Source organism: Dermacentor andersoni, chromosome 6 (assembly GCF_023375885.2).
Source record: "Dermacentor andersoni chromosome 6, qqDerAnde1_hic_scaffold, whole genome shotgun sequence".
Lineage (NCBI taxonomy): Eukaryota > Metazoa > Arthropoda > Arachnida > Ixodida > Ixodidae > Dermacentor > Dermacentor andersoni.
The window spans coordinates 77,383,671-77,409,709 of NC_092819.1; the positions used below are offsets into that span (position 1 = coordinate 77,383,671).

The 26,039-nt window shown below is 45.3% G+C and overlaps 1 protein-coding gene across 2 annotated transcripts in view; it reads right to left on the bottom strand.

Annotated features, from left to right (window-relative positions):
* Nucleotides 1-5,624: 5,624 nt before the first annotated feature.
* LOC126522402 (putative inhibitor of apoptosis) overlaps nt 5,625-26,039 on the bottom strand; it is a 59,128-nt gene continuing 38,713 nt past the window's right edge. For both annotated transcript variants that reach the window (XM_050171150.3, XM_050171149.3), the window contains exons 8-9: nt 18,602-18,696; nt 5,625-10,701 (exon numbers count right to left, since the gene is read on the bottom strand). In XM_050171150.3, the coding sequence (XP_050027107.1) occupies nt 10,463-10,701; nt 18,602-18,696 (334 nt within the window). In that variant the 3' untranslated portion in view covers nt 5,625-10,462. The remainder of the gene's footprint in view (nt 10,702-18,601; nt 18,697-26,039) is intronic.

Below are 26,039 nucleotides of genomic sequence, written 5' to 3' on the forward strand. Positions count from 1 at the left end.
GTTTTCTTCATGTCATTTGCAGCACGTGTCTAAAATACAGCACTCGCAAGTTTCATTCATCTCACAACTGAAACAGATCGCACAAAAATGTGAGTAGCCATTTTATTCATGGAGAGACGGAGCTAGTTTTTTTTTTTTGTACAGTCTACAACATTTCACAGAGGCCAATGACAATTCCGCATGTCAGAGTTCACCTTTGAATGAAAGCACCGAGGCTTCCAAACATCAACACACCCACGGCAAAAGAAAATGAAATATCCCATGCTTTCGTAATGATTTACTTCTGGGAAGGTATAGTGATCCACCACTATGCTTGTTGCAATCGCATCCCAACTGACGTGTTGCAGTGTGTCTCTCAGCCAGCAATATCGAAGAGCGGTGGTCATTCTGAGAGGAAGCAATACAGAGATGTATGATTTTATCTTAAAATCCCCTGTATGCAGTACAACCTGCTAATCAATAAAAGATGAGCTAAAGTTTTTGACACCACACGGATTGATTCCTGCAAAGACATGAGACCGGAAAAGCTGTTTTGATTGCCTAAAAAATTCAGCACGAAGCCAACTACCCCAAATTGTTATGTAAAAAAAGCTGGAATATCATATTTGAAAGACAATGTGCAATATTAACATACATAGCTCACTACGCGCAAAAAAAACACAAAAAAAAAAAAAACGAGGGCTTCGGTTCATGACCAACACCATATAACGACAGATGTCATTTCACATTCCCTATACTAAAGGATCATGATAGCGTAACTCGCAAAAGAGCAGAGATTTGAGACCTTTGGCCACAAGCATATATACTTAAGATCCAAATGCACCTGCTTACCAAGTCTATCAGAAAATTGTTCCAGGACCTTTTTATTCATTAAAGAAACTAAGTGAACCAACTAGTTAGTCGACCAAGAAAGAAGCCTTTTGAGGCAGAAAATCTAGTTGACAAAAGAGAGACGTTGACTCACAAGGATGTATGACAGCCTACTCTGGCATGAAGCTTGACACCACGACATCAATATAGCCTTCAAACACTTTCAGCTTACTCATAAAAAAACACAACTGTGAACAGACATTATCAGGGCCACTTTACAATGCCATGTATATACAAAAGCATTTATGGACAAGATAAGGTGCTTCACTACCTGCACATGTACATATTTCTGTACATCACACGTCCCTATAACTAGCTTGAAACATTGCAAATGCCGCAACTACAGTTTAGTATTTACACAAAGTCCATAGCAAAACTACAATATACAGCATTAAAAACCATAGCCATTCATTGTCCCGAATGAACATTTGCTACACTGTACTTAATGCTTGGCAAGTGATGCCACAGAAATAGAAATCGATCATTATGTGCACTCCCCAGTATGCATTCTGAATAAGTTCTTCATATATTAAAAGATAATATATTGCCATGTATGTGAAAAAGATGCGATGCTGTTGCCCACAGATCACGTTATCTGTAGACATTTTTGCTTCTAGTATGCGATGCACTACATCTTGGTTTCAAATGGGGGCGGAGCGCTTTGGAAGCTGTGCAAAGAGCGTGGTAGTACAAATACTAATAGTATTTAGTACTAATAGTATAATAGTACTAATAAATAGTACAAATGGTGAACAGCTTGAGACATGCAATGTCAAAACTGTAATAATTTTTCTATATACCACAACTATAACTTATGAAGCCTATCTTGTGCCAAACTATGCAACACATTCCTATTGCTTCCCGTCATGATGCATGCACTATTTTTTTGATCGCAAACAAAGGAGTGCAAAACAAACTTCAGCCTCCACAGTGTTGCCAGCTATGCATGAAAACCACATATCACAAGATGACCGTGACGGTTGCAATCCGTCACACCAGCTGTGTTCAGAGCCTCTACCCTTACAAGCTCCATTTGCGAGACTTGTTCCAAGCCACTTGAACATGGCACGATAACTTCCCCAGGTGCTAGATGATGTGAAGAACATGCAAGCTCAGAATTCTGTTCAAGGTATGCCTGTGTCCTACACAGCCTCTCTTAAAATGAAGCTTTCTCTGCGAACCCTCCTGGACTTGCCTGACTGTGGCTGCTGCAGCTGTCCTGCCAAAAAGCTCGCACTCAAAATCTCAAAAATAAGAAAGGAAAGAAAAAGCATTACATGGCTGATGGCAGGATCGAACCTCAGTCCCACAGCATGGGCAGCAGCCCAATGCTCTAACCATAGGTCCCAATCGCATGTATACTTCTATCAAGCTAACGCAAAACTAGCTCTTAGATATGATTGCCATGTGTATAACAATGCGCAGAATGGGTGCACAAGAGCACATGATCATGCATCAGTTCCCTTTAAAAAAAAAAACAAAAAAAAAACATAGGAATAAAATGGGCACATTTATAGCACATAATTAACCACTTTACATCGATTCCAAGATGTGCATTGGATCTGCATAATATTTTTTTTTTAAGTGTTTGCTGCTTTCCATGCCAGACCTGACAAAAACGCAGCAAACAAACAGCCACGTACAGTGTAAAAACATACCATTAAATGCCAGCCTCACCTTCACCGGTAAAAGGGATTTCACAGCTACTGGTCTGCCAAGAATGACACATGGAGAGCAAGTCTCATCAAATGGCATATCATTTTTATCCTACTTGTCATTTCACTGCATTCTGGCAACACTGCAGACAGAGTGAAATAACTGAAGTTTACAGTGAAATAAGGGGGCTTCATTTGCGATAGCGAAGATGGCTAATCACTACTGAACAAACTTATTCTTGTAATAACGCTTTAAAATTGTCTTTCACAAGCTTCACAGCCATGTACAATAACTTTGAAACGACCAGTTGGAATATGCCTCAAGTTGGCGAAGTGCAACCATTGACTCTTTGAAACTCTGTAGTGTGTGAACTTATAATACTGTGGGTGCAAATTTACAAACCCCTGCCCTGTCGTACACAAGGTATATTGCAGCTTCATTTAAGAAGTGTGTAGGAGGAGCTCTTTAAAACAATGCTTAAATAAGTACAGAGCTCTTCACTCCCACTAGCTACTTTAGAGGGAAAGAAATCAGCCAAAGGCAACGAATCACTGTGGCTTCAGTTCGTTTGATGGAGTTCAAACCTATCACGAGTCATGAACCCGTCGTGGACCAGCTAATGCTGTTACGCTTGTGCCCACACTTTCACAAGGTCACAACACGAGTCAAGCACATGCAAAACTCACATGGAAAGCGTATACTGGGGGTTTCATGTAACTTGAACCAAGATTTAGAAACATGTAATAAGTCTTAGGCAAATGTGACAAATTACCAGTGTTGCCAGTCTATTCATTTTGTCAGAGATTTGGCGACTTTCTTGGCTGTCCGGTGACAAAATTTTCTTTTTAGCGACTGGAAACTATTCTTTAGTGATGTGAAAGAAAAATTGCTAAAATTTCAGTGACTCCGAAGTTGGGAAAATTGCTTCGAAAATGGCCTTCTAAAGCACACTTCATTACTCAAAAGCATGTCAGCGGTGCATGGGCTCGGCGACTATAAGGAAGCAATGATTGCCTTTGCACCAGTGGCGCTCACACTGCATCACAGTATGGTGGCCTTCAAAGGATTCACACTGGGCTCACAAAATGCATGCTTTTTAATACTTTTTAAGTTCTTTATGACACCTATTGGAATGAGTCTAAACACTCTGTGTTCTGCACTTTCACTATATACATTTGATTAGAGCACATTTGCAAGAGTAGCCATAAATAAATTTACCTACCGATTGCAATCAATTTTAAGGCAAGATTCAGAAAGCAGAAAGAGAATAAGATACATAGACCTCAAATGGCGTAAACATTGGAGTGGATGGGCCAGTTCACGCAAGTCTGAACACACTGCTTCTTTTTCTGTGGAATTTGGACAAATCACATCTGCGAAGAGCTTTCAGAAAGATCAAGGGGCGGTAGCATAGTATTCTATCTGCATAACTGTCACGTACTCACCATTGCCATGCTAACATTCGACCGAGTGTGTGTCGCAGAATTCAGCGGGAGCACCGAGAACTAGAAAACTTGCAGGAATAACGTGGGACCATATGCCCTTCTGTGCTAGGAAGATCAAATTACCCACGTTCCTTTGAATTGCACTGAATTTGCAACCTAAAAAACCGAAGGTAAATGTTGAAATTCAGCTGTCATCACCGTCCACTGCTAAGTAAAATAAAAAACCTGCTACGCGATGCTGGCCAATTCACTGTTCATTCCTCACCTCCATGGACCCCATAGACAAACGCGAGATGTTTAGGCAAACAATTTATGCCAAGTTAGGTCATACTCGCTAGAATAGCAGCTTAGGCTTGTTGGTGTCTTCTCATCTCGTGTCCCATCTACGTTTTGCACTGCTAACACTAGGTCATACTGTTCTCCACCCTATGCTACTTAAAATTAACTCGAAGTTCTAGCAACGTTTTTGGCAACCATGCAGCATACTTTAGACTTTTTGTCTCACTTCAATGACACACTTAAAGAAAAAAAAAAAGTGCTCCAATGCATGCTGTGAAGAGGTTAGCCAGCGAAGCTGCGGCATCACCTGATCCGATAAGACCAATGTGACGTAGCCTTGAACTGGGTCCTGCAGAGCCTGAGCATGCTGTTGATGTGTATACTGACGTTGCTGTTCCTTTTGTTATTGTTCATCGTATTCGCGCTGCTCCTTAGGAGTCCTAATTGTGCATGACTTGCTTTGGCCAGGAACCGCTGAGTCCTGCCTAGCCTGAGCACGACATCGTCGTGAATATAGACTGCTGTTCCAGTTATCGCTCATCGTATTCGCACTGCTCTTCGGGAGTCCTAACTATAAGTGGCTTTCCCGTAGCATTATCACAACACAAATGAAATCAGTTGCTTGGCGGGTTCTTCCTTTAGATATGAAAGTGTAGTTACATCACTCCCTGCTTCCTATGCTACAGTTTCCACCTCCCGGCAACTGCAGCTTATGCAACCGTTATCTCTACCGGAAAACGCCATGCTTGAAGGTGAGCTTTCCGATCACTTTTCTTCTTTCTCCAGCATGGCCACTGACACTAGATGCGGGATGCCGGATTTTCTGTGACAAAGGGTCCTTAACGCTATCGCGTTAAAAAGCTTCCTTGGCTAACACACACACCCCTTCTCCTTCCTCTTCTCGAAACTGAGTTTGTTATGTCCATCGGTTCGTCCGCCCTTTTCATTACAAGGCCCCCACGAGGCCAACTCTCCATCCTCATTTTAACTCTCGCCGTACAACAGAAAAAACTCTGCTACTGCCACTGCACTCCTGCGCCAGCTAAGTTACAAAGCATAGATGTCAGTCGCAACTTGTACAGACTCCAAGAGCAGTGACGCTTGTCTATGTATTTCGAAGGCCACAGTAGGCAAGACTGAAGGCAATGATGAATTCACAATGTGTGCATTGTGGAGAAGCTTGCTTGAGAATGTGGCAGTGCCCACTGTGAAAACTTTTCTGTCACAGTAAGTCAGTTTAAATTGAAAAGGAACATCGAAGCCTGCAGAATTCTAATTAAAAAAAAAAATCTCTGGTTCAAGTTACACAAAGCACTCAGTAGTGTTTATATGCATGCTGCACAATTGCTGCAAAAACACAATGTCACAAAAGCATCCCAAGAGACACCAACAGAAGTGTATTTATTTAGATACATCAGCGCTGTAAACTGTAAGAGTGTGAAGATGTATGTACTGCGGATACAATGAGATATGACAACCAGCAGTGCTTGCCTGCAGGCATGCCGTGTTGCAAGCACAAACAAACAAGTCAACAAAGAGGCTTGTTCATTTTGCAATAGTTCACACTGTGCAGAGAATGAATGCTTAAACAAAAAGACATAGTTTACTAATGCAATGACTCCTGTGCACACAAACCCAGTACAGTCGCCGACCGATTTTCCGGACTCCAAAAATTCGGACATGCCCGATTATTCGGTCAGCTTCGGGGCACCGCCATTCTCCCCATAGATCATAATGTATAACAACTGCCGAAAGTTCGGACACCTTGCGACCTCTCGTCCGATTTTTCGGACGCTCCTTGAGCCAACTCGATCGAGGGCATCATGCACCGACTCTGACCGGTGCATAGTTCGACTTGCTGAACGCCATTTTTGTTTTGAACGGAGCCTCCTTGCTGTACCACGAAGTGGCGCTACTGGAAATCCCCGCTCATCATCATCGTTTCTGCCTAGTTCGATAGAGTGGTCGTACAGCGGTTCCGGTTTCAGCTTAGTACGCCATGTCAAGACAATCCAGCAGCTGATTTGTTTCTTTCGCGCGTGACGCTGCGAGCAGGCCACGTTTTTCGTTTGTGCAACTGTTGTCGGCACGGTGGTGTTTGCTTTGTGTGCTGTGTCGAGGTTTCGGTGATACAACGCGGCGTACGGAAACATCGCGTCAAGTGTCTAATGGCGCGGACAGTGCCCGCGCAGACTGCGCTGGGGAATGCCGGCAAGCGGGTGCCGGGAGGCCTAAGATTTGTCGCCTTCCGATGTGCTCCCTACTGACGCAGAAAATGTTCTGCCGAAACCTGCGCATTGGTTGCATTGCGATTCCGGACACCGTCTCATTTGACAGTTTCAAAGGTGCTGACACTGCTGTACTGACATGCGCAGAACTCGACGACAGCGAGATCATTCGTCAGGTTTCTGCTGCACCGCCGGAACGTAAACGGAACAGCGTGCAACGGCACACTCACGATTTCTTCAAGCCTACTGCCGAGCCCGAATAAGTGCGTGGAAATAAAGGATTTCATTTTTTTTTCTTAATCCGCTTTTTCGGACACCTATTTATTCGAACATTTCCGCAGTCCCCGTGAGGTCCAAATAAACGGTCGGCGACTGTAATTCACTAACATGAATAAACCTAGTGCATAACAGAGCACTTATCAATTAGCCTCTCACTACCCACACAACACACTAGAAAATGTGCTAGCTGCCTTTGAGTGTCTTCACAAGCGTTTAGATTAAAGAAGAGTCTATGCACCATATTTTTATACAGAGGTCACATCTCATAGTTAAAAGAAAACAGATGTGAAAAAGAAAAGAAACTTGTCTTTTTTTTTCCTACAGCCACGAAGAACGGATGTCAGTCTTAGCCTCCTGTGTAAGACCTCGTTAAAACAATTTGCATTTGCTTCTATGCATTAGGAGAAAACCTTAGACGCGGCCAAGAATTGTGATAATCCTAAGAAATAAATAGATCGAGAGTACATGCAAAACAAACAAGAAAGCTTCCATTCATCTTTGCCAATTTTGCAAAGGCTTTGTAAATAAAGACATCTCGTTCAAGAACAACACGTACTAACTCTCTGCTTAACAAAATAGACATATGAAAAGTACTTGGTAAAATAAAATCAAGTTTAACAAACTTACGCTCATTTCTATTTCTTTCCACAGCCTGCATTCTGGCTGTGACAGTGTTCCGCTTCCAAACTCACTCTGCAACTCTTTGCCATGTTTTATGCCTTAACCAAACTACAGTCAACGACTGAATTTTTGGACATGCCCGATATTTCGGACGTCTTCGCGGCACTGCCACGAGCCCCATAGAATCAATGTATAAGGACATCTGAAGTTTCGGACGCTCGAATCCCCCGCCGTCCAATTTTCCGGACTTTTTGACGCGACGGAAGGTCATTTGGCTCCTCGCGCAGCGCCCTTGCGCAGGAAATCGACTTGCAGCCGAAGCATATCACCGCTTTGAACCACAACTACCCAAATCTAGCCGTCACACACCGATTTGGTCTGGCCACGCTGGCTATGTTCATCGCCGCACATCCGCTTCCGGCGGAGTTTTCGGAGCGGCGCCATTTCATTTGTTTGCGTAGGCCACGTTTTGGCTAGCGTGGTGCGTGGTTGTGTTGTTGTGTCAAGTGTGCTCTGCGATGCTAGGCCTAGGTGCTTCGACGCTCGTCTGCGAACTCCACTGTTCGCAACTTGAGAATTTCGCTTGCCTTCAATGGCCCCCCACTCCGTCTTCGTCGACCTCGCCGATGGCATCGAAGCGCGGAAAGCAGTACCGTCGGTTAACGATGGAAAAGAAAGCTGCCATTATTAAGCAAGTCGTGAGCGGCCCATCGCAGGCTGACGTGAGCAAGGAGTCAGGTTGTAGGGGATTCAGAAGACTCAGATGTTGAAAATGAGGAGCCAATGCCTGCGCCGCCTACAAGCGCCGAGTTGACGCGAGGATTGTTGACTCTTTCATCGGTGTACAGTGCTGACATGACCCTTGCTCAGATCGAGGTGAATATGATCGCATGCAACCGGAACGCCGTCCAAACAACAAGTTCTTCAAGCCACTGCAGCAATAAAACCGGCTGCCCGACGATGCACATGTACATAATAAACCGGCAGTCGGCTGCATACAGAGTTTTTGAATGCGTATTTTTATAGCCACTTCACTGATGCTTTGGCAGGGTTGCGGAAACCTGGTGCTTCGCCCTTTACCTCTAGATCCGAGAAAAAAAGAAAAAAAAGTGTGTTTTTTGCATGCATTCATTTTTTCGGACTGCCTGAATTTTCAGACGTTTTTACGTTCCCTAGAGGGTCCAAAAAATCGGTCGTTGACTGTATGTCATAACTCGTCAATACATATCCCAGACCTGACAATCTAAAGATTATAATAAAACCGAGAAAAAAAAAGAAGTGTTTGCTGCAGTGCAGTTGAATATCTGTTTTCGACGCTGGAATACACTTGGAAGGCCAATAAATCGCCCTGTAAACAAAAGTGAGGGTGTGGGCCACAGCTTGAACAGTGCCAACACAGTTCATGGCCATACTTGCAACATCACGCATCCAAATCATGTCTGAAAAATCAACCGAGATGCCATAAAATTTTGGTCATCAGTGCGCATTGAACAGTCCCCTGGGAAAAAAAAGTAGATTCTTGAAGTGTAATATCGTGCCAATCTAAAAGTAACTAGGTCTCTTTTCAGTTTTTTCTTTAAAAGCGTGAGGTGGGCACTGTGACATCTCCACGTGGCATATCGGGTATGATTATCCAAACTTGACAGACATGTCTGTTCACCAATGAGGCCCAGATCGTGTTTAAAACAAAGTTTTGTTGAACACAAGCCCTCCCTTTTTTATACACAGAGGATTAAGCATAGCTTTGAGTTGTTGACTGCTGCATATGCTGGGTGTTCCTATCAAGCACCTATATCCTCACACTGATCGTGTCAAGTCTTTAGACGTGTGCAAATTGCTACCTGGGCAGACAGTGTACAGGCGAAGCAACATGAACACCATCAACTTTGACTGCAGCTTAACAGAATTCCTTGCAAGATTGCTAAATTGGCTTCTTGTCCATAGCCTCACTTCTCAGAAGACGGGAACAGGGGTTCTGGAAATGCCCGCAAATACAAATCACACATATCTTGCATGCTTGAAAGTGTGCACTGCACGCACAAATGTGTGCATGCAGCAAAGATAACCGTCGCTTTAATTAATAACAGTTGTTTTAAAAATGCACGTGCTGCCGATCCTCCGACAGTAATGACGAATCCATGGATTGATCTGAAGCAGGTACGCTAGTACCTATATAACCATTCCATCATTTACTCCCATCCATGGGACGGAAAAATGCTGCTCCAAGTCAATTAGAGCAATTAGCCATGAGCCACTGCAAGGAAGCCACTTCAGCTAATTTTCTGCAGCGAATTAATATAACAGAGCACAGCTTGACTTGGCAAGCCCTGTGCCGCTTTTTGGCATTTGCTTGCAAAATTTACGAAAGGCCCGCAGCACAAGATCCTGCCATGACCACAGACATCTTGCTGATGAACTGCACTTGAGGCAACTGCAACAAGGGTGGGGAATGTCGCAGCTGAGGCGCAGTTATTATTATTTTTTTTTCCTAGGATGTCTGTTGGCATTCTTTCCTGCAGCTCGCTACCTCGACCACTCGGTGAGCAGCGAGTTCTCCTACAGAGCGTGTGGTAGCAGGTGTTTCAAGACCTGCTGCTCAGAGTAAAAGGCAACGGTACAGAAGTTAGAAAGTCGAGAAATTGTCTTGATAATTGTTGCTGGTGCTAGTGCAGTTGTAATGCATTGGTCAAAGTGTCTAATGGCCCAGACAAAATTTTAGGCCGTGCAAGTTGAATTTGTGCAAAAAGATAATGGCCAAATTTTTTTGCTCAATGCAGGCAAGCGCCATCCTGAATTTTTCTACCGCCACTTTAAACCCTGTAGGCACGCTGCATGCTTACTGTGCAGTTCACCAGCATAGGTTGCCTAACTGCCACAGTCATCAATTGGTCTTACAGGATTAAGCCGTGGAAGTTATACCCTCTACTCAAAACAGGTTGCTGTAGACAAGTAGAAAGGAAGGAAATTATGTGAACTTTCAAGCATTTCTAAATTAGTTAACAACGGTTGTTGCCTCTCCCAAATTTGCTGAAGACACCGTTGTAGCGACGCATGTCATGCCCATTTCTTGTTTTGTCATCGAATTCAAGAGAAGAACGTCCGCACAGTGCCGCGGATGGAAGCGCGACAGACGGGGCAGTCCGACAGGGCGGAGGCGCAGGCGGGGCACGCCACCAGGTGGCCGCACGGCAGGAACACGACGCCTACCTCGGCATCGAGACACACCTTGCAGAGACGCTGGTCCTTGAGTCGCAGGTTCTCCAGAGCCAGGTCCGAAGACTCCGACCCTTCCGTCGGGACCTCCAGCGATGAATGCTTCGTTCCTGAGGTGAGCATTCACAAAATTTCAATCACCAAAAACCTCAAACCTTCTTGAGGTGCGTACAAACCGACAACGTGAATGCACCTCAAGTGCCCATATAATCGATATCGCAATAATGCATCGCACTGACCAACTGGTACAGAGTCTTTTGCGCAATATTTAAGATAGAGTAAGTCGGCCTTCGTTTGTGCCAGTAAACCTGAATTCCCACGACAAGATGGATTGGTGGTTCAATCTGGATGAGCATAGCATGACTCAGCGGCGCCGGATCACATCATACAAAAGGAAGCTGCTGACGAGCGGCTTGCGGCACCACTTGCAGCTCACGCACGTCACACTCGTCTGAAGACTGATGCAGACAATTCGTCCTGTCATGTGAACACAGCTTAATGCTTTGAGGGTCAAAGATGTTGAAAGATGTACATATACGATGGCACAAACAAGTCACAAATGGTCAGTGCCGTATATTTACGACACTGTCGGTAGGTTTGAAAGATGCGGCAAATTTTCAACTCTGTTGCCCAGCAAGTGCTGCCACCCTGTGTGGATATAAGAATTTTTTTGTTTCTCTCTGTAATCTCTTGATTTAATTTCATGGCTTGTTTACACCGGTGCGTCGATGACCACTCGCACATCCACGTGATTGTGGGTACGGTAGTTAGTTTTGGTTTCGTCTCGCAAATTGTTTGTTTGTCGCGGTTGCAAAAACTTGTCTATCATGTTTCTAATATCTCAAAGGGTTACCACTAGGTGCTTGCTCGTTTATTGCTCACAGGGGTGCGATTACATCTGTTCACAGACGGGTACTGGTATATACAAACAATGCTTCTGTACATGAAAGATGCTGTCATGCCTGCGTTTCTTTTCTTGTCTCTCGCGAAAACTAATTGGCCCTCGTTGGCAATGGAACAAAGGTTTACTGCAAGCTTCTTACTCATTTGGTTTTTCTGACGGGCACATAGCACAACAATAGAGTATACCTGCGTGTACTCATGTACACAGTTCGATTATGCTAAGGACATGCACGCAGGTTGCTCTTCTGCAGGCAAGTCGAGTGGAGGTTCCTTCGATGCGGACTATTGCTCAAGTGTCGAACTGAACTACCGCATTTACTTGCATAATGATTGCACTTTCTTGCAAAAAAAATTGATGCAAATTCAGGGGTGCGATCATTAGGCGAGTTAAATTTCCCGCGAAAATAAAATTTTTCTTAAAATCCCGTGTTTGCTGCAGGATGACAACAGGGAACATAAAAAAATTTTTTTTTGATCCCGTGTTTTCTGCAGGATGACAACAGGTCAACAAATAGGCGGCTGCCTCTGTGTGTAGTGCGGGACACCAAAACAAAAATGGCGGCCGGTGGAGCAAGCCGAACGCGCCGAACGCGATTTTTTTTTTTTCTTCTCGTGAGTACATTACGTGCAGTTTCTTCTGTATCAGTAATGAATATTATCGTTAACATCGGCAAGTTTGTGGCAATAACGTAGCCATGTCCACTTTGAGGGGACAGAAACAGATGGGCGCGCTTAGCTGCCAGTGACACGGAAACAAATGGCCGGCATGCTGCGGAAACTGCGGCGTCTGTCTTCACTACTATCCTAATACAGCATGTTTCCGCTAAGGGTGGACAAATATCTTAGCTGTGTTACAAGCGTCGGCGTATGAATAGGGTACACTTCTAACGTATCAGTGTAAACGTGGCTACTATCGTTGCTGCTCGCAATTTGTTGCGTGTCCACGAGTGCAGATGAGAAGACTCAAAAGGCGCCTTTTTTGTTGTTGTTGACCACAACCTTTATAATAAAGGCAAGTTTGGTTGCATCTCTTTTTGTCATGGAAGTGCTGAAAGTGATGAAAGTAATGAAATGGGGCATCTATTTAAGAATTTTTGGTGCGTGCAGACCGCTTGGTTTGTCTTGAAGAATCGTTCACCTCACCTCAGAAGAAACATTAAATAGTAATTGCTAATCTCCCCGCCCCCCTCTCCACTGCAGTGACCCACTATAATATGGTACAATGGTGCTTCGCCGGAGCGCCGGCTCGATAGCGGCGGATCGCGGTTTGTGCCGCCCGGTCTGAAACGCAGAAATGCCTCCGTTCGGCACTGCGTGTTCTGTATGCGGTTGCCTGTTGTTGAAATACGGCAGTAGCTGTGCTCAAAGAACGCATTACCAAGAAGTGTAATCGTCAGCCAATTTTATCTTCTTGTAAGTATTTATGCTAGCCCATCTGTATTCATGAATAAACAATGCATGTTTACCTATGGGAAATTTTTTTTTTTTTTTCACTTTAGGGCTATTCTAAAAAAATTGCAGGGAATGTTTTTGGAAACAGGTCATGCAAGATATTAAATCTCCAATGAAAAATGACCCTGGATGGTCATATGGCAAAAAAAAATTGACCCTTTAGGGTCAATAAGTTGAACACTATTCTACCAAATTAATTTGTCTATGCTTGTTACAACGAAACCGCGTTTAGCAGGCTTTTGTACATAATGGACAATATTTCAACCTTAGTTTGTTCTAGCTATTTTATTAATGCAATGAAGCTTGACCCGGATCTTTGGGACCGAAAATCGGCCCAAAATTCCAATTTTCAATGTTTATTTTCTGCGTTCCTGACGTGTTTCCACCCCTATATCCAAAATTTGGTTACGAAATACCATGTAGTTCTTCCGTTCTCGTGTCCTAAAGTAGCGAATCCGCAAGCGTTGCACTTTAAATGGTGGATAAATCGCGCCCGAGTTTCGTCGTGCATAACTCAACTACCATATTTGCATAATTGTAAGTTGACTAAAATGAAAGTCGACCCCGCATATTGCGCGACAGGAAAAGAAAAAAAAGAAAGAGCATACCCAAGGGCGCATTCCATAACGAAAATTATTAGTAGCTGGCATGGTCACTGGACTACTCGTCTTCACTTGTGCCATTGTCCTCACTAGTGCTGCCATCGTCATTGCTGCTATAGTCCCACAGCGCGTCATCGTCCAGCGAAATTCCACATTGGGCAAACGACCGCACTACGACATCTTGTGGAACAACAGCCCACACCGAATGCACCCAACCACATTCAGCTGTTAGGGAGGCTCTTTTGAGAGATCCGGTTGGCGTAAGTTAGCGGTCTTCTGCCACCAGCCACTAGCTGTAATCACGGCAGAGCAGGTCCTTAAAAGGCGAAGATCCGGGCTTCTTTCATGACCATGTTGCACTTCACTGGCAGGGACTGATCGCAGATTTTAGCAACGTAACCCACAAGCTTGGCCTACAGCTTCGGAAAGCGTACCGACTTCGGCCCGTGGGAAATTCCTTGCTTGCCGTCACTGGTGAAAATTTTGCTTGGCAGCAGTCCCCACTCTCGCACCACCCGTTCAGAAACGTCGAACTTGTGGCCTGCTGCGCAGTTTCTTCGGCGTAAAGGATGGTAGCCCTCTTAAACGCTGCTGTGAACGAGGGCCGAATGTTTAGTGGGCCTGGAGCACTCATGACGACTGAGGATGCATGGAAGTAGCACGTGGCCAGCAGTCGAGTCGAGCGCGTCAAACTAAAGGCAACCCTATGAGCTCAATTTTGTGCGCGACAGCAACGAGCGACGGCTTCAAGTGACAGATCGGGCCCGTCGCGTGAACAGATCGCTCGGTCTTGTCGCGTGATCGCTTGGTTCTGCAAATCTAGAATTCGTCGCTAGTCGCCGGGAAGTGCTATGAGCGACTAGCCAATAGCGCAAAGCCGGAACTGGATGTACATAACTCAAGTACTTCCGATTGTCGCACGGAACGATCAAATGATTGAATTTTTATACGTGCAAGGATAAGAATCTACTGCAAGACTTTCAGAAATATTTTATGCTGCTTTTTACCGTAAAACACATCAACTTAAGTTAATAAAGCAAGCGTCACGCTAGTTTCGGCACCTATATTGCTGCCCTCATACCGGCAACACTGGGGAGACGTCACTCGAAGTTATCGTTCGCATGGGGTACGACTTGTAGGCGACGAGCGAACGTGACAGCCATCTTCATCGCGTCGTTTGTCAATGTCGCATGCAAGATTGCTTGCATGGAGTTTGTACTTAAGAGCTACAGGGAAATAGAAACATGTGAGTGGCGTCTGCTCTACCATGAAGGATACATAAACTATCGATACTCCCTGCAAGTGCCGCCTTTCGGGGGGCGCCGCTGCGAATGGAACAGCGGCACTTCCATTGACCATCGACACCCTCCATGAGTGTTGTGTGCGCTCTACATGGCGCTATAAAACTCTAAAAAATGTTCAAAAACCCATCCAAAAAGCGAACAAACGTGAGGGATAGCGAAAACTACGGGTAGGGCCATACAGCAAACATAAAATTGTAACTACGTTGAGATATCGGGAGCTACGCTTTTTTGACGGTGCTATGTTTTGGTTTTGATTGTACGTTGACCCTCCCTCCCCTTCAGATGTTCAAATTTTAAAAAATAGGTCAACTTACAATCGTGTAAATACGGTACACGCGCTCTGCCCGTGCCTTTTTGGTATCATTCGAAAGCTCATGTTTCTGGCTTTCTTTATTCGTCAATCGGCAATGTTGCTGGCGCTGTGGTCACGAAAAGAAGACAACAGAAAAAGACATTCGTGGTGAACGCTATTATTGGCCAGTTTGAGCATGTGACCAAGATGGCAAGTCATGATGGGCTCCAAGGACCCTGAGCGCTCAATTGACGAAAACAGCCGCCATTTTGCCTTAGTCTCACGACTGCGACACTGGATATGTTGGAGGTCCGACAAAGTTTTGTTCCGTGAATTGTTACAGGTGGAAACGTATGAGACGCAATAAACTTCCGAAAGCGATTCCATCGTAACAGTCGGCACAGGATACCCGACAGCTTGCCGCTGAAGTCGTACCACTGCCAAACATCGACACCTCAACTGCTTTGTCAGATCACACATATCCACATGCCGGTTGCACTCATGTAAGAATTGAACACGGCTGTTATAACTGAAGAGGAAGCGGAAAGCTACGCTCGACAAGATTGCATCTACGATGGCCACGGAGCGAAAGATTCCGCGTTTCGAATATCCAACTGCCGATAGTGCAACTGCCTCGGCCGTGAAGCCGCTACTCTGTACATTGTTGTCGGACTTGCAGCAGTGAACAATCTTCTCAGTGTTTTTTCGTGTAATACTTGCGGTGTTTCTGCGTAGCTGGTGCAGAGTGATCAGGATTGCAGTCTTGCCACTAAACTGACTGTGGTATGAAAGATCTGCGGTGAAGTTGCGTCGGGACGGAGCTCGTGGGGAATTGAGGGCCTGAAAACGTGTAATCCTTTGAAGTGAATGTACTCGCAGTGCATGCTATGTCGTCGACCGGCAACGGCCAAACGGCCATGAATTATACCTAGTCTCTACTGATGGCCTTTGGTGCCGTTTTTTCAAACTTTCTTTCAGTACAGCAGTTGTGAAATGTTTTTTTTTTATTTTCTCAAAACCACAATTTTGATGTTGATGCCACATTGGAGGTGCATTATTCCTGCTTTTACTTCTGCTATCACTGCAATTCTATTTTTTTCCAGAAAGGCAAAGCTGAGTAGAGTGCAAATAAACAAAATAACATTGTTGCATTTATCGGAAAAAATTTTTTAAATGTTTATTTCTTTAACAGTTAGATGGATTTCTCTCACTGAAGTTCGAAATGTTCTCATTTGATATAAAATTGGGTTAGAACACCATACTTGCTTATTTGCACTCTTTATTAGTTCCATATCATTTTCGTATGCCGATATTTATTACGCCATGTATAGCTTGGTGGATAGCTCACCTCCAAGCAGATTATGCAATAATGCTGAATTTCTTCAATTTATGGAAAGTTATTTACTCTGCAAGAAAACTGAATGTATATTTAAAACTAGCCCATTGAAATACATAAACTCAGGAAGTTTTATCAAAATCAACAAAGAAGTAAAAAAAAAAAGTTTTCAGGTGCAGGCATACCAGCTTCCTTTCTGTGAATTTGTACTTCGTAGTGAACTTCGTAGTCGAGTTTGGCATCACTGTCGGCGTGGGAAACTTCATTGGCACGCACGGCAGGTGCGCAGCGGCCACAGAGTGGTGCAGACGACGCCAGTCTAGCCAATAGCATGGCTAGCTGAGGGTCACGTGCCTTTGTCGACCAATTACAGCACGCATTGGGTCTTTTTTTGAAGTGGAATTTCTTCAATGGCAATGTGCGGACGGAGCCGGTGGTGGCGGGAAAATGAAGATGAGAGACTGCTCTTTCAAATGATATTCAGGTCGGTGCGACCGAACGACTGCAGGGGCTGTCACGCGCCATGGAAAAAGCGCTTTGTTACGGAAACTTTGGCTTATATTTGGCCGACACCGGTGCCAAAAATTTAGAATGCACAAAATGTGGCACAGTGGTAGAATAATAGTAGAAAATTCCTGAAATACAGTTTTCAAAATATTGATTTTTTCGAGATTTGAGTCTAAAACCTGTGTCCCCCCCTTAACGGACCGCGCTACAACGGACTATCGGCTACAGCAGATGAAATTAGCGGCAATTTTTTTCAAATTGTAACTATACGTTGCCCAGAAATTGTTCGATATATAGAATAATTCGATGTAAACGGGTTCGATATAGTCGGGTTCGGCTGTACAGTCAACCTGACAATATCGAACCCATTTACATTTAATTATTCTACATATCGAACAATTTCTGGGCAAGGTATAGTTACAATGAGTATATATGGCAAAAATTACGCTTACATCGAACAAAAATAGCAGCGACTCCCGATATATTGAACGTTAAGTAGCGGAAAAGTGCCCCTAGAAGTTGGCTTTCCTTTGCGGTGGCGGGCAAACCTGGCAGCGCGGCTCCATCCAACCGCTTTTCCTACCGTGACCGCGCTGCGCCGAGCGAGCCGTCGACACCCCCCTGCAAAAAATGATCCTGGCCCACCCGCAGCGCTTGCTCAGACAGCCAATCAGAGGCTATTGTGCCCTCGTCCTGCAAGATGGCGAAAGTGCGAGTTGTCTCGCTGCTTTTCTGGTTCATTGTGTGTGTGCCTTGTGGGCCTTCTCCCGCATTGTTGACGTGATGGAACGGCAGAATTCGTCTTTCATTGTGAAGCTCGAAATAATAAATCGGGTCAAACGCGGTGAGAAGTCGGATGTCCCTGTAACGTGCAAGATTCCGAGGAGCACTCTGAACATGATTTTGAAGAATAAGGGGGGGATTAGTGCCAAAGCGGCCAAACTCGCGACCCAGTGCCCGTGGCGCCCGACGCGTATGCACGGCTGCGTACAAGTGGTTCATCTGAAATTGCTTCAGCCATGCCGGCTTCCGCGTGCTTGGTGACGAGTGTAAATTCTGATGAATGCGACGAAGCCATTGCCGCTGTAGCCCAAGTTTGGAGCGAATTGCCAGAATTTCCGGAAGCTGTTGTCGAATCAACGGTGGACGAGTTTGAGTGTAAATGGTGGTGTTGCAACCACGGGAGAGCCCGAAAACGAAGACTACATTGCCGACATTGTACCGAGCACAAGCGAAAGTGGGTACAATGAGGAAAGCAACGACGGTCCTTTGCCCACGTCCTCCGAAGTGATTGGTTTGCTCGCACTAGTCCGGTGCTTCTGCGCGAATGCGGAAAGTTGCGGCCTCAGCTGCTCCGACTCCTTAGACAATGTGGGGAAGTGCGTGCGTCGCAGGCAACGAAGTTGCCCAAGCAGAAGAAAATGCAGGACTATTTCCTGCGAAACTATGCTAGTTTTATCAATAAAGTGATTGTATAAATGGTATGTGCTTTTATGACATCCAATTATTTAGCAGGCTTATATCGAATTATGCTCTACATCGAACTGATAGGAGTTTTTTTGCGAGTTCGATATAGCCGGGTTCGACTGTATAAGGAAAATGTCAGCCACTTACTGGAAACTACACTTTCCAGCTGAGGGTTGGTAGCCAGCTTGGTGATCGTGATGCCACTTGCAGTGGATGGCTGTGGAGTCTGGTCAGCAGAGGCCCTGCACAATTCAACAAAGCTGTGTGAGACATGGCACATCAAAACAAGAACAACACATTGTCCCATGTATTCTGTTAGCGTACATAGAAAGATGACAATAGTGGAAATTTTAACATTTGGCTAGCCTTCACTGCCAACCCAACTGGTCCCCAGAGATGAAACAGTGACTTGATACATTACGATTGAATCATGTTATATCCAATATCTGTGATAAGCATATATTACTTATAAGCTGCTATTGGCACGACACATCTTAAATTCATTACAGTCAAGCCTCAATACAATTGCTGACTGATTTTTCGGACTCCAAAAATGCGTACATGCTCGATTATTCGGTCTGCTTCGCTGCACCGCCATTCTCCCCATAGACCATTATGTATAACAACTGCCGGAAGTTCGGACACCTTGCAACCTCTCGTCTGATTTTTTGGACACTCCTTGAGCCAACTCGATCGAAAGCACCATGCACCGACTCTGACCGGTGCATGGTTCGACTTGCTGAATGCCATTTTTGTTTCAACGGAGCCTCCTTGCTGTCCCACGAGGTGGCACTACTGCAAACCCCCGCTCATCATCATCGTCGTTTCTGCCTAGTTTGTGGCTACAGCAGTTCCAGTCTCAGTTTAGTAAGCCATGTCAAGACAATCCGGCAGCCGATTTGTTTCTTCGTGCATGACACTGCGAGTAGGCCACGTTTTTCGTTTGTGCGACTGGTATCGGCGTGACGGCGTGGTGATGTTTGCTTTGTGTGCTGTGTCGAGGTTGCGGTGATGCAATGTGGCATACGGAAACATAGCGTCAAGTGTCTAATGGCACCGACAGTGCCCGTGCAGACTGCGCTGGGGAATGCCGGCAAGCGGGTGCCGGGAGCCTAGGATTTGTCTCCTTCCGATGTGCACCCTACTGACGCCGAAAGTGTTCTGCCGAGACCTGTGCAATGGTTCCGGACACAGTCTCATTTGACAGTTTCACAGGTGCTCACGCTGCTGAACTGACATGCGCAGAACTCGATGACAGCGAGATCATTCGTCAGGTTTCTGCTGCACTGCCGGACGACGACTCCGAATCGGAAGATGACGCACCATGTGCTACGCCGCTGTTGCATGCGGAGCGTGCACACGCAGTGACTGCTTTCAGCCAGCTATAGTGACCTTACGACCCTCTCCGAGATTCAGGCTTATCTGAATGTGCGTAAATGGAACAGTGTGCGGCGGCGCATTCACGATTTCTTCAAGCCTGCTGCTGAGCCCGAATAAGTACGTCGAAATAAAGGATTTCTTTTTTTTCTTAATCTGCTTTTTCGGACACCTGTTTATTCGGACATTTCCGCAGTCCTCGTGAGGTCCGAATAAACGATCGGTGACTGTATAACGAACATGGATAAAACTAAGCAAATATAAAATGTGTCTCGCCAATACAGTCGGCAACCAATAAGTTAGACAACTCAGATATGCTTTACTATTTGTACAGCTCTGCTGCACAGTGACTGGCCCCACAAACAATGTACAAGGGACAATCACAATTTTGATTGCCTTGCAGCATGCCATGCAATAATTTGGACTCTGACTTCACGACTGCATGCTAATTTGCATGACCACATGCATATAACTCACCACTGCATATAATCTGCACCCCCAATGGGCACAACCTAAACAAAAATATAAAAAATTTGCATATGCGAATGGACTACTTTTCCATGTAGTCTCTTCGGTGGTGCTGATAAAGCTGGATTCACACAACAGCCGTCATCATGGATGAATCAGTCACGTGACATGTGACGTGAATCTGATCTCTTCACAGCTAGCATTTGCATGACAGAGGATGACAGCGCATACAGAGCTGCTCTCGCATGGGGCAACAATGACAGAGCAAACGCGACCAAGTCGTATCGTGAAGTGTTTCACGCAGACTTGGGGGCACTGCAGGAAAGGGTGATGCACGTATGATCCCATGATACGCAATCTGCAAGCTCAAATCACGATTTGCTTTGTCATCGGCGTCTGCTGTGCTAGGATAGCCACTGAGCACAGCTGATTGTGATCCAAGTCCCAGTTTGCAGGTGCCGCTAGCACTGCTCACTAACTACTAAGCACTAGATGGTGATAAGCAAAGAGGAGGAGAATGGGACACCATGGAGCTGAGAGGGGAGCTTCAAAATGCAAGGGTGAGGAGAGGACAGGGTTTCCTAGATCACGGAACTGAATGGCGGAGAACCTGGCCTTATGGTGTGGCTTCAATCAACTTGGTGACTTTGCAAATTGATCATTTTTAACAACATATTGGGTTACGAATGCAACAATTCGCAAATGATCAAGCATATTCCCATCGACTTACTGTACCTAAAAGACTATGGTTGCTTGGAAAATTTTGAAGTGCAACAAATAACACAGAAAGAACGTCTCAATCCACTAGTACGAAGATAAGCAAAATCAATGTACCACATTTGCCCCGATTATAACAAGCCCTCGAATCTAATGTGCACCCAATTTTTGTGGGTTGAAAGTAAGAAAATGAAGGTGCACCTGAATGTAACATTCCCCCAATTTATAAAGAAAAAATATGGCATGCCCCCAGGTTCGCTATCAGGAACAAAATGAGGCACACATACATACACACAAGCACACACACAAATTGTACCGAGCCTTTTGTTAAAGTTACTAGTACTAGCGAGTACGAAGGCTGCCTTGAACGCATCGTGGTTTCAGAGGCAGCATGCACTACGTATGTAGCACAATTCGAATCTATTCTATCCGCAAGAAGCATTTACTTCCTCATTACCATGCAGCTGCGGATGCGCGAAGGCGAGTTTACTGTTTTTTTTTTTCCCCTGCAGGGCCGGCTTCACCACTGCCGTGGATGCATGGAGACCAGAGCGATCTGGTGGTGATGCAAGGAACCCAGCAGCGATAACACACTCGTCCGCTGTGATTGGTTGGCCTACTCGGTGAATAAACAGCTACGCAGCTTCTACAGTCACGAAAACCCGGCATTGTTCGCAAGAAAAAGCTTCCTTAAGGGGGGACGCAGGGATCAGATCGCGAAAATCGCAAAAACGATCGATTTTTGGCAACGATGCGTTTCGGTATCTGCAATGCCTTATCTAAATTGTATCAAAATGGTTTGGCTGAAAACGCACTAAAAGTGCCCTAAAAAAATTCATTTATCAGTGCGTAGGGCGATAAAACAGCTTTAAATCGCGTAAAATCACCGCAGTTCGCAGAGCCCTAACTAGTCTCGCAGTTCGCAGAGCCCTAACTAGTCTTTCCTGCCACTGAACTCCAACATCTTGGTATCGTTCGAAAGCCCAAAGTTTCGCCATTCCATTTCTGAATTCTTCGGTCATCGCCATCATGCAACAAACACACAAACAGAAGAGAAGCGCGGGCCTGCTAGAGGCGGTCACACGGGCCATGCGATGAAAGCGGGCCTTCGATTGGTTGCCATGCTGAAAGGCGTCTCGCCATTGGTTGCTGCTGCAGCAGCGGGCAAGCTGGCAACCACAGCGGACCGCAGTTGTCTGCTTTGAAAACCACGCCAGCGTCTTTCTTCGTTTGACACTCGCAGAATTTGGATTTATGAAAGCTCCCAGGTCAGTGATGGATCGGTGCTCGTTCGAAAAGAAATTTTAAACGAAGCATGCCTTCGGAAAACGAAAGCGCAAGCCTCCTACAGCGAGAAAAAGACGGCAGCCAGCGGGAGAAGTGGAGCACCCAACTGAACACACGGATAACGTGTCGCGTTATCTTGCACTGTGCGATTCCAGCAGCGCAGCTAACAATCGCCCTGTGACATCGACACTGATAACCAAGCAACCGGAAGACGTGCCAACGGAGGCTCTCGCACCTGTGCGTACGGCCGCACGAGTTGGCAACCGACATCATGTTGTTGGAAGCGACGCTGGTCAAAGGTCACCATCGACGGTGTACCGCTTCCGACGTATCGCATCGTGCGACAGGGACACGCAGCCTGTGAATGAGCCCAACCGTCGACGAGCTACATACAGTATGGTGACTCAAGGCTCACCAGACGAATCATCGCCTGAACATCGCACGATTCAGACGCGCCTCGAGCCACGTTTTGTGTCAGCGGTGACTGCAGAAGCGCGGGCATGCAGCGTTTGCGACTCCCTTCGCGCAGTGTCCGCAACTGAGCGGAAGTTCAGTTTGATGGACCAGCAAGGTCAAAAACAAATTTCGGCCCCTTGCGCCTGTGAGTTCATTATTGTGCAGGTTTCTGCGATGAACTCTTTGATCACTAAAACTCTGTGCCCAAGATGCCAACAGCGTTCTGTGGGCGTACACTGCAATACTAGGCTTGGTCTGGCAGGGAAAATGGTGGTCATGCACTACTCCAGAGGGCTCAAGAAAAGGATAAAAAACGCCTGAAGAAGGCATCCAAAGCCCACCAAAAAGAGACAAAGGTGTAAGAAGATGCCTGACAGCAATGATTAAAAATATTACAGCCCTGGCACTTTTTAATAAATTTGCAGTGCTTTTGAAACTTTGCAGCCAGTTTTCTCAATTGCATTTTTTTTTTTGTCAATCACCTCGCTCGTGGAAAGCGTAGCACAACAATGGCTGGACACATCTTGGTCTAGTTTATTTTGCTGCGATCCATAAGCTGTGCTGTACTTAAAGACAGTCTTGAAATGTTTCTTTATCTTTACATTAATTATTTCACAATATCTACATGGCTCCATTCAGTGAAGCACAGTCATGTGCATGTTATGTTGAGCAAAAAATTATTAGCGCAATAAAAAAAAAATTGAACACTGTCTTCGTGTAGATTAGACATTTAGGCAAACATGCAAAGTATTCCCAGCTCCCTATCGTGTTTCGTTACCGTGCCAGCCTTTCCACAAGCACAGAACTTATAAATTCTTATAAAACAAAAACTAATTCAGATATCCTAACGAAATTTTAGACTTGTCTCTTTATTGCAATGTGCAGTGTGTGTGCCAAATTTCAGCCCTTTCTGTCAAGAAACAAAAAAGTTATTTCTGATCCCCTCCTCCTCCCTTAAAAGATGAACTGTCCCAACACACGTTTGAACTATTGAACTCTCGATAACAATTCCAGTGCTGTGACTACTACGCCACATAAGGCAGAGCTTATTCGGAGTATTCTTCCGCGGTTGCATAGTTCGGCTTAGCTAGGGACAATACGGGCGAAAATGCGGGTGCCTACGGGCACGCTGTTGGCCAAAGCCGCCGACGCGTCCGGTGCCAAGCGCAAGTGATCTTATCTCGTATACCAGAAGGCAATCGATTAAGATTCCGGCCCCTTCATGCAAATCTATGTTCGACGCTGAATCCACACGTGACGTCAGTCGGGCGGCACCAAAGCCAGCAGTCTTAAAGCAAGGAATGTGTATTCCCGGACGATCGCTCAATCTTGGCCCGATGCGTGGCACTCCACGCTGTGACCGCCACCTGAAGCGCCATAAACAATTCCACGTCAGTGGGACAAAAAATTCATTGTTCTTCCGGCACTTTCTTTGCCAACGCACACATTATGCACTGCAGTGAATGTGCAAAAATTGTCACGTGTCAGTAGCAACATGCTGCCGCTTCAAACAGGTCATCAACAAACAAGATGGTGGCCATGACGTGCTTCCGGCGCGATCGCTTCCAGCACTTGGCTGTGTCAGCACCCATGCAAGTGTAATGCGGTGTTATTTTATGCAATTTTAGTGCAAAGCAATCGCATTTGAGTACATTTTGGTGGCTGCTAGCCTTGCGCAAGTAGGTAATATGCGAGGTTACATTCCGGCAGATCTCGATGCGGGATTGTAGTAGAGCGAAATTTTGTTGTCGAGAGGTACAAATTCATTGAATCCCATGGGCATTTGCTGGGGATACGAAAATATTTTTGTTGCGAGAATTTCATAGTCGCGAAATTTCATTATCGCGTGTTTCGACTGCAGCGGGAATAACCCACCACCGCTTCCCTTGGCGATCACATGGAAAGCTACAGCGCAGCACTAATCTCGACAGACTTGACAACCGAGGAGATCGTTAACTGCATTTGCGATGTCTCCAGTGACAATGACGACCTGAAGGAAGACGACTGTGGGTCACTGAACACTGAAGAAGATGAGACCACATCGAACTTTTGTTTTAGTGCACGTGAACAAAGTCCGCACTTTCACTGCTCGATGCAATGACGTACCCGGTGAGGTGTTGAGCAAAGTGGAAGACGTAGAAGCATTCCTAATCGGTCGTGCATGCTGCTAAGAAGCCAACAAACACTGACACCAAGGACAACATAGGGGAAATTACTTGTGCTTAATAAATGAAATAAAGAAACGATAATGTAATGGAAATGAAGGTGGATGAAAAAACAACTGTTTTTGTTTATTCATCCACTTTCGTTTCCATTAATTCATCATTTCTTTATTTAATTTATTAAGCACAAGTAATTTCCCTGTATGTTGTCCTTGGTGTCAGTGTTTGTTGGCTTCTTATGATACTGCCAAGGTACATCATTTTCATTCCTAGGTTTCACCACTGGTTTATAAATGCAAGTTTTTCATTACAATGATATTTCAAAATAACGGATGATTTTTGGCGGTCCTGCGTTATTCGTTATATTGGGTTTTGACTGCAGTTGCATCAATAGAAGCATAATTGGTTGCCGAGAGCTGCAACAATCACAGAAGACAACCAGTGCACAGCAAAGGCGGCTCAGCAAAAGCGGCTCAGCAACAGCGACATTCGTGCCATCTATCTAATCTGATGAACTCTGGAACCCAGGCAGTTTACTCCCACACTCAAGTGGCTTTTTCGAGAGCGTGAGCAAATGCAGCTATTCCAATAAGTGTCTGCTCAACTCTCGCGATAACAACCAAGAGCAGAATTGACGTCCCCGAGTGTTGCATGGGTACTCTCATTTCCATAGCCTTATCTTTCCAGTGCACGTGCTCAATAGACAGGTTGATATGGTACACAATAAATTGCATGCGCTTCATACCAGAGTGATTCTTATGCTGATGCTAACACGCTATTTCAGTGTGCATTATGGCAAAATGAGTTCTTGCTAGACAAAAGTAAACTTCTGTTGCTCTGTGACATGTGAAACACACCTGCTCATGCACCCACAGCAATCGCACTTCAGCTATCAGTGGTCGACAATGGAACAGACTTCTGCTAGTGCCTGAATATTCTCAAGAAAGCAACGCTTTAACTGTGCTATGTAATTCACAAACAATGCACACAATACTTCATAAAGGTAGTGTGACAACACGACAGTGCAAGTTCCCGGTGTATAGACCACAGATAAAACCTTTGAAAGGGTTCTGGGGTGCTGCCTCTAAAACCAGGCTGTTATGCATCATTAAGGAACT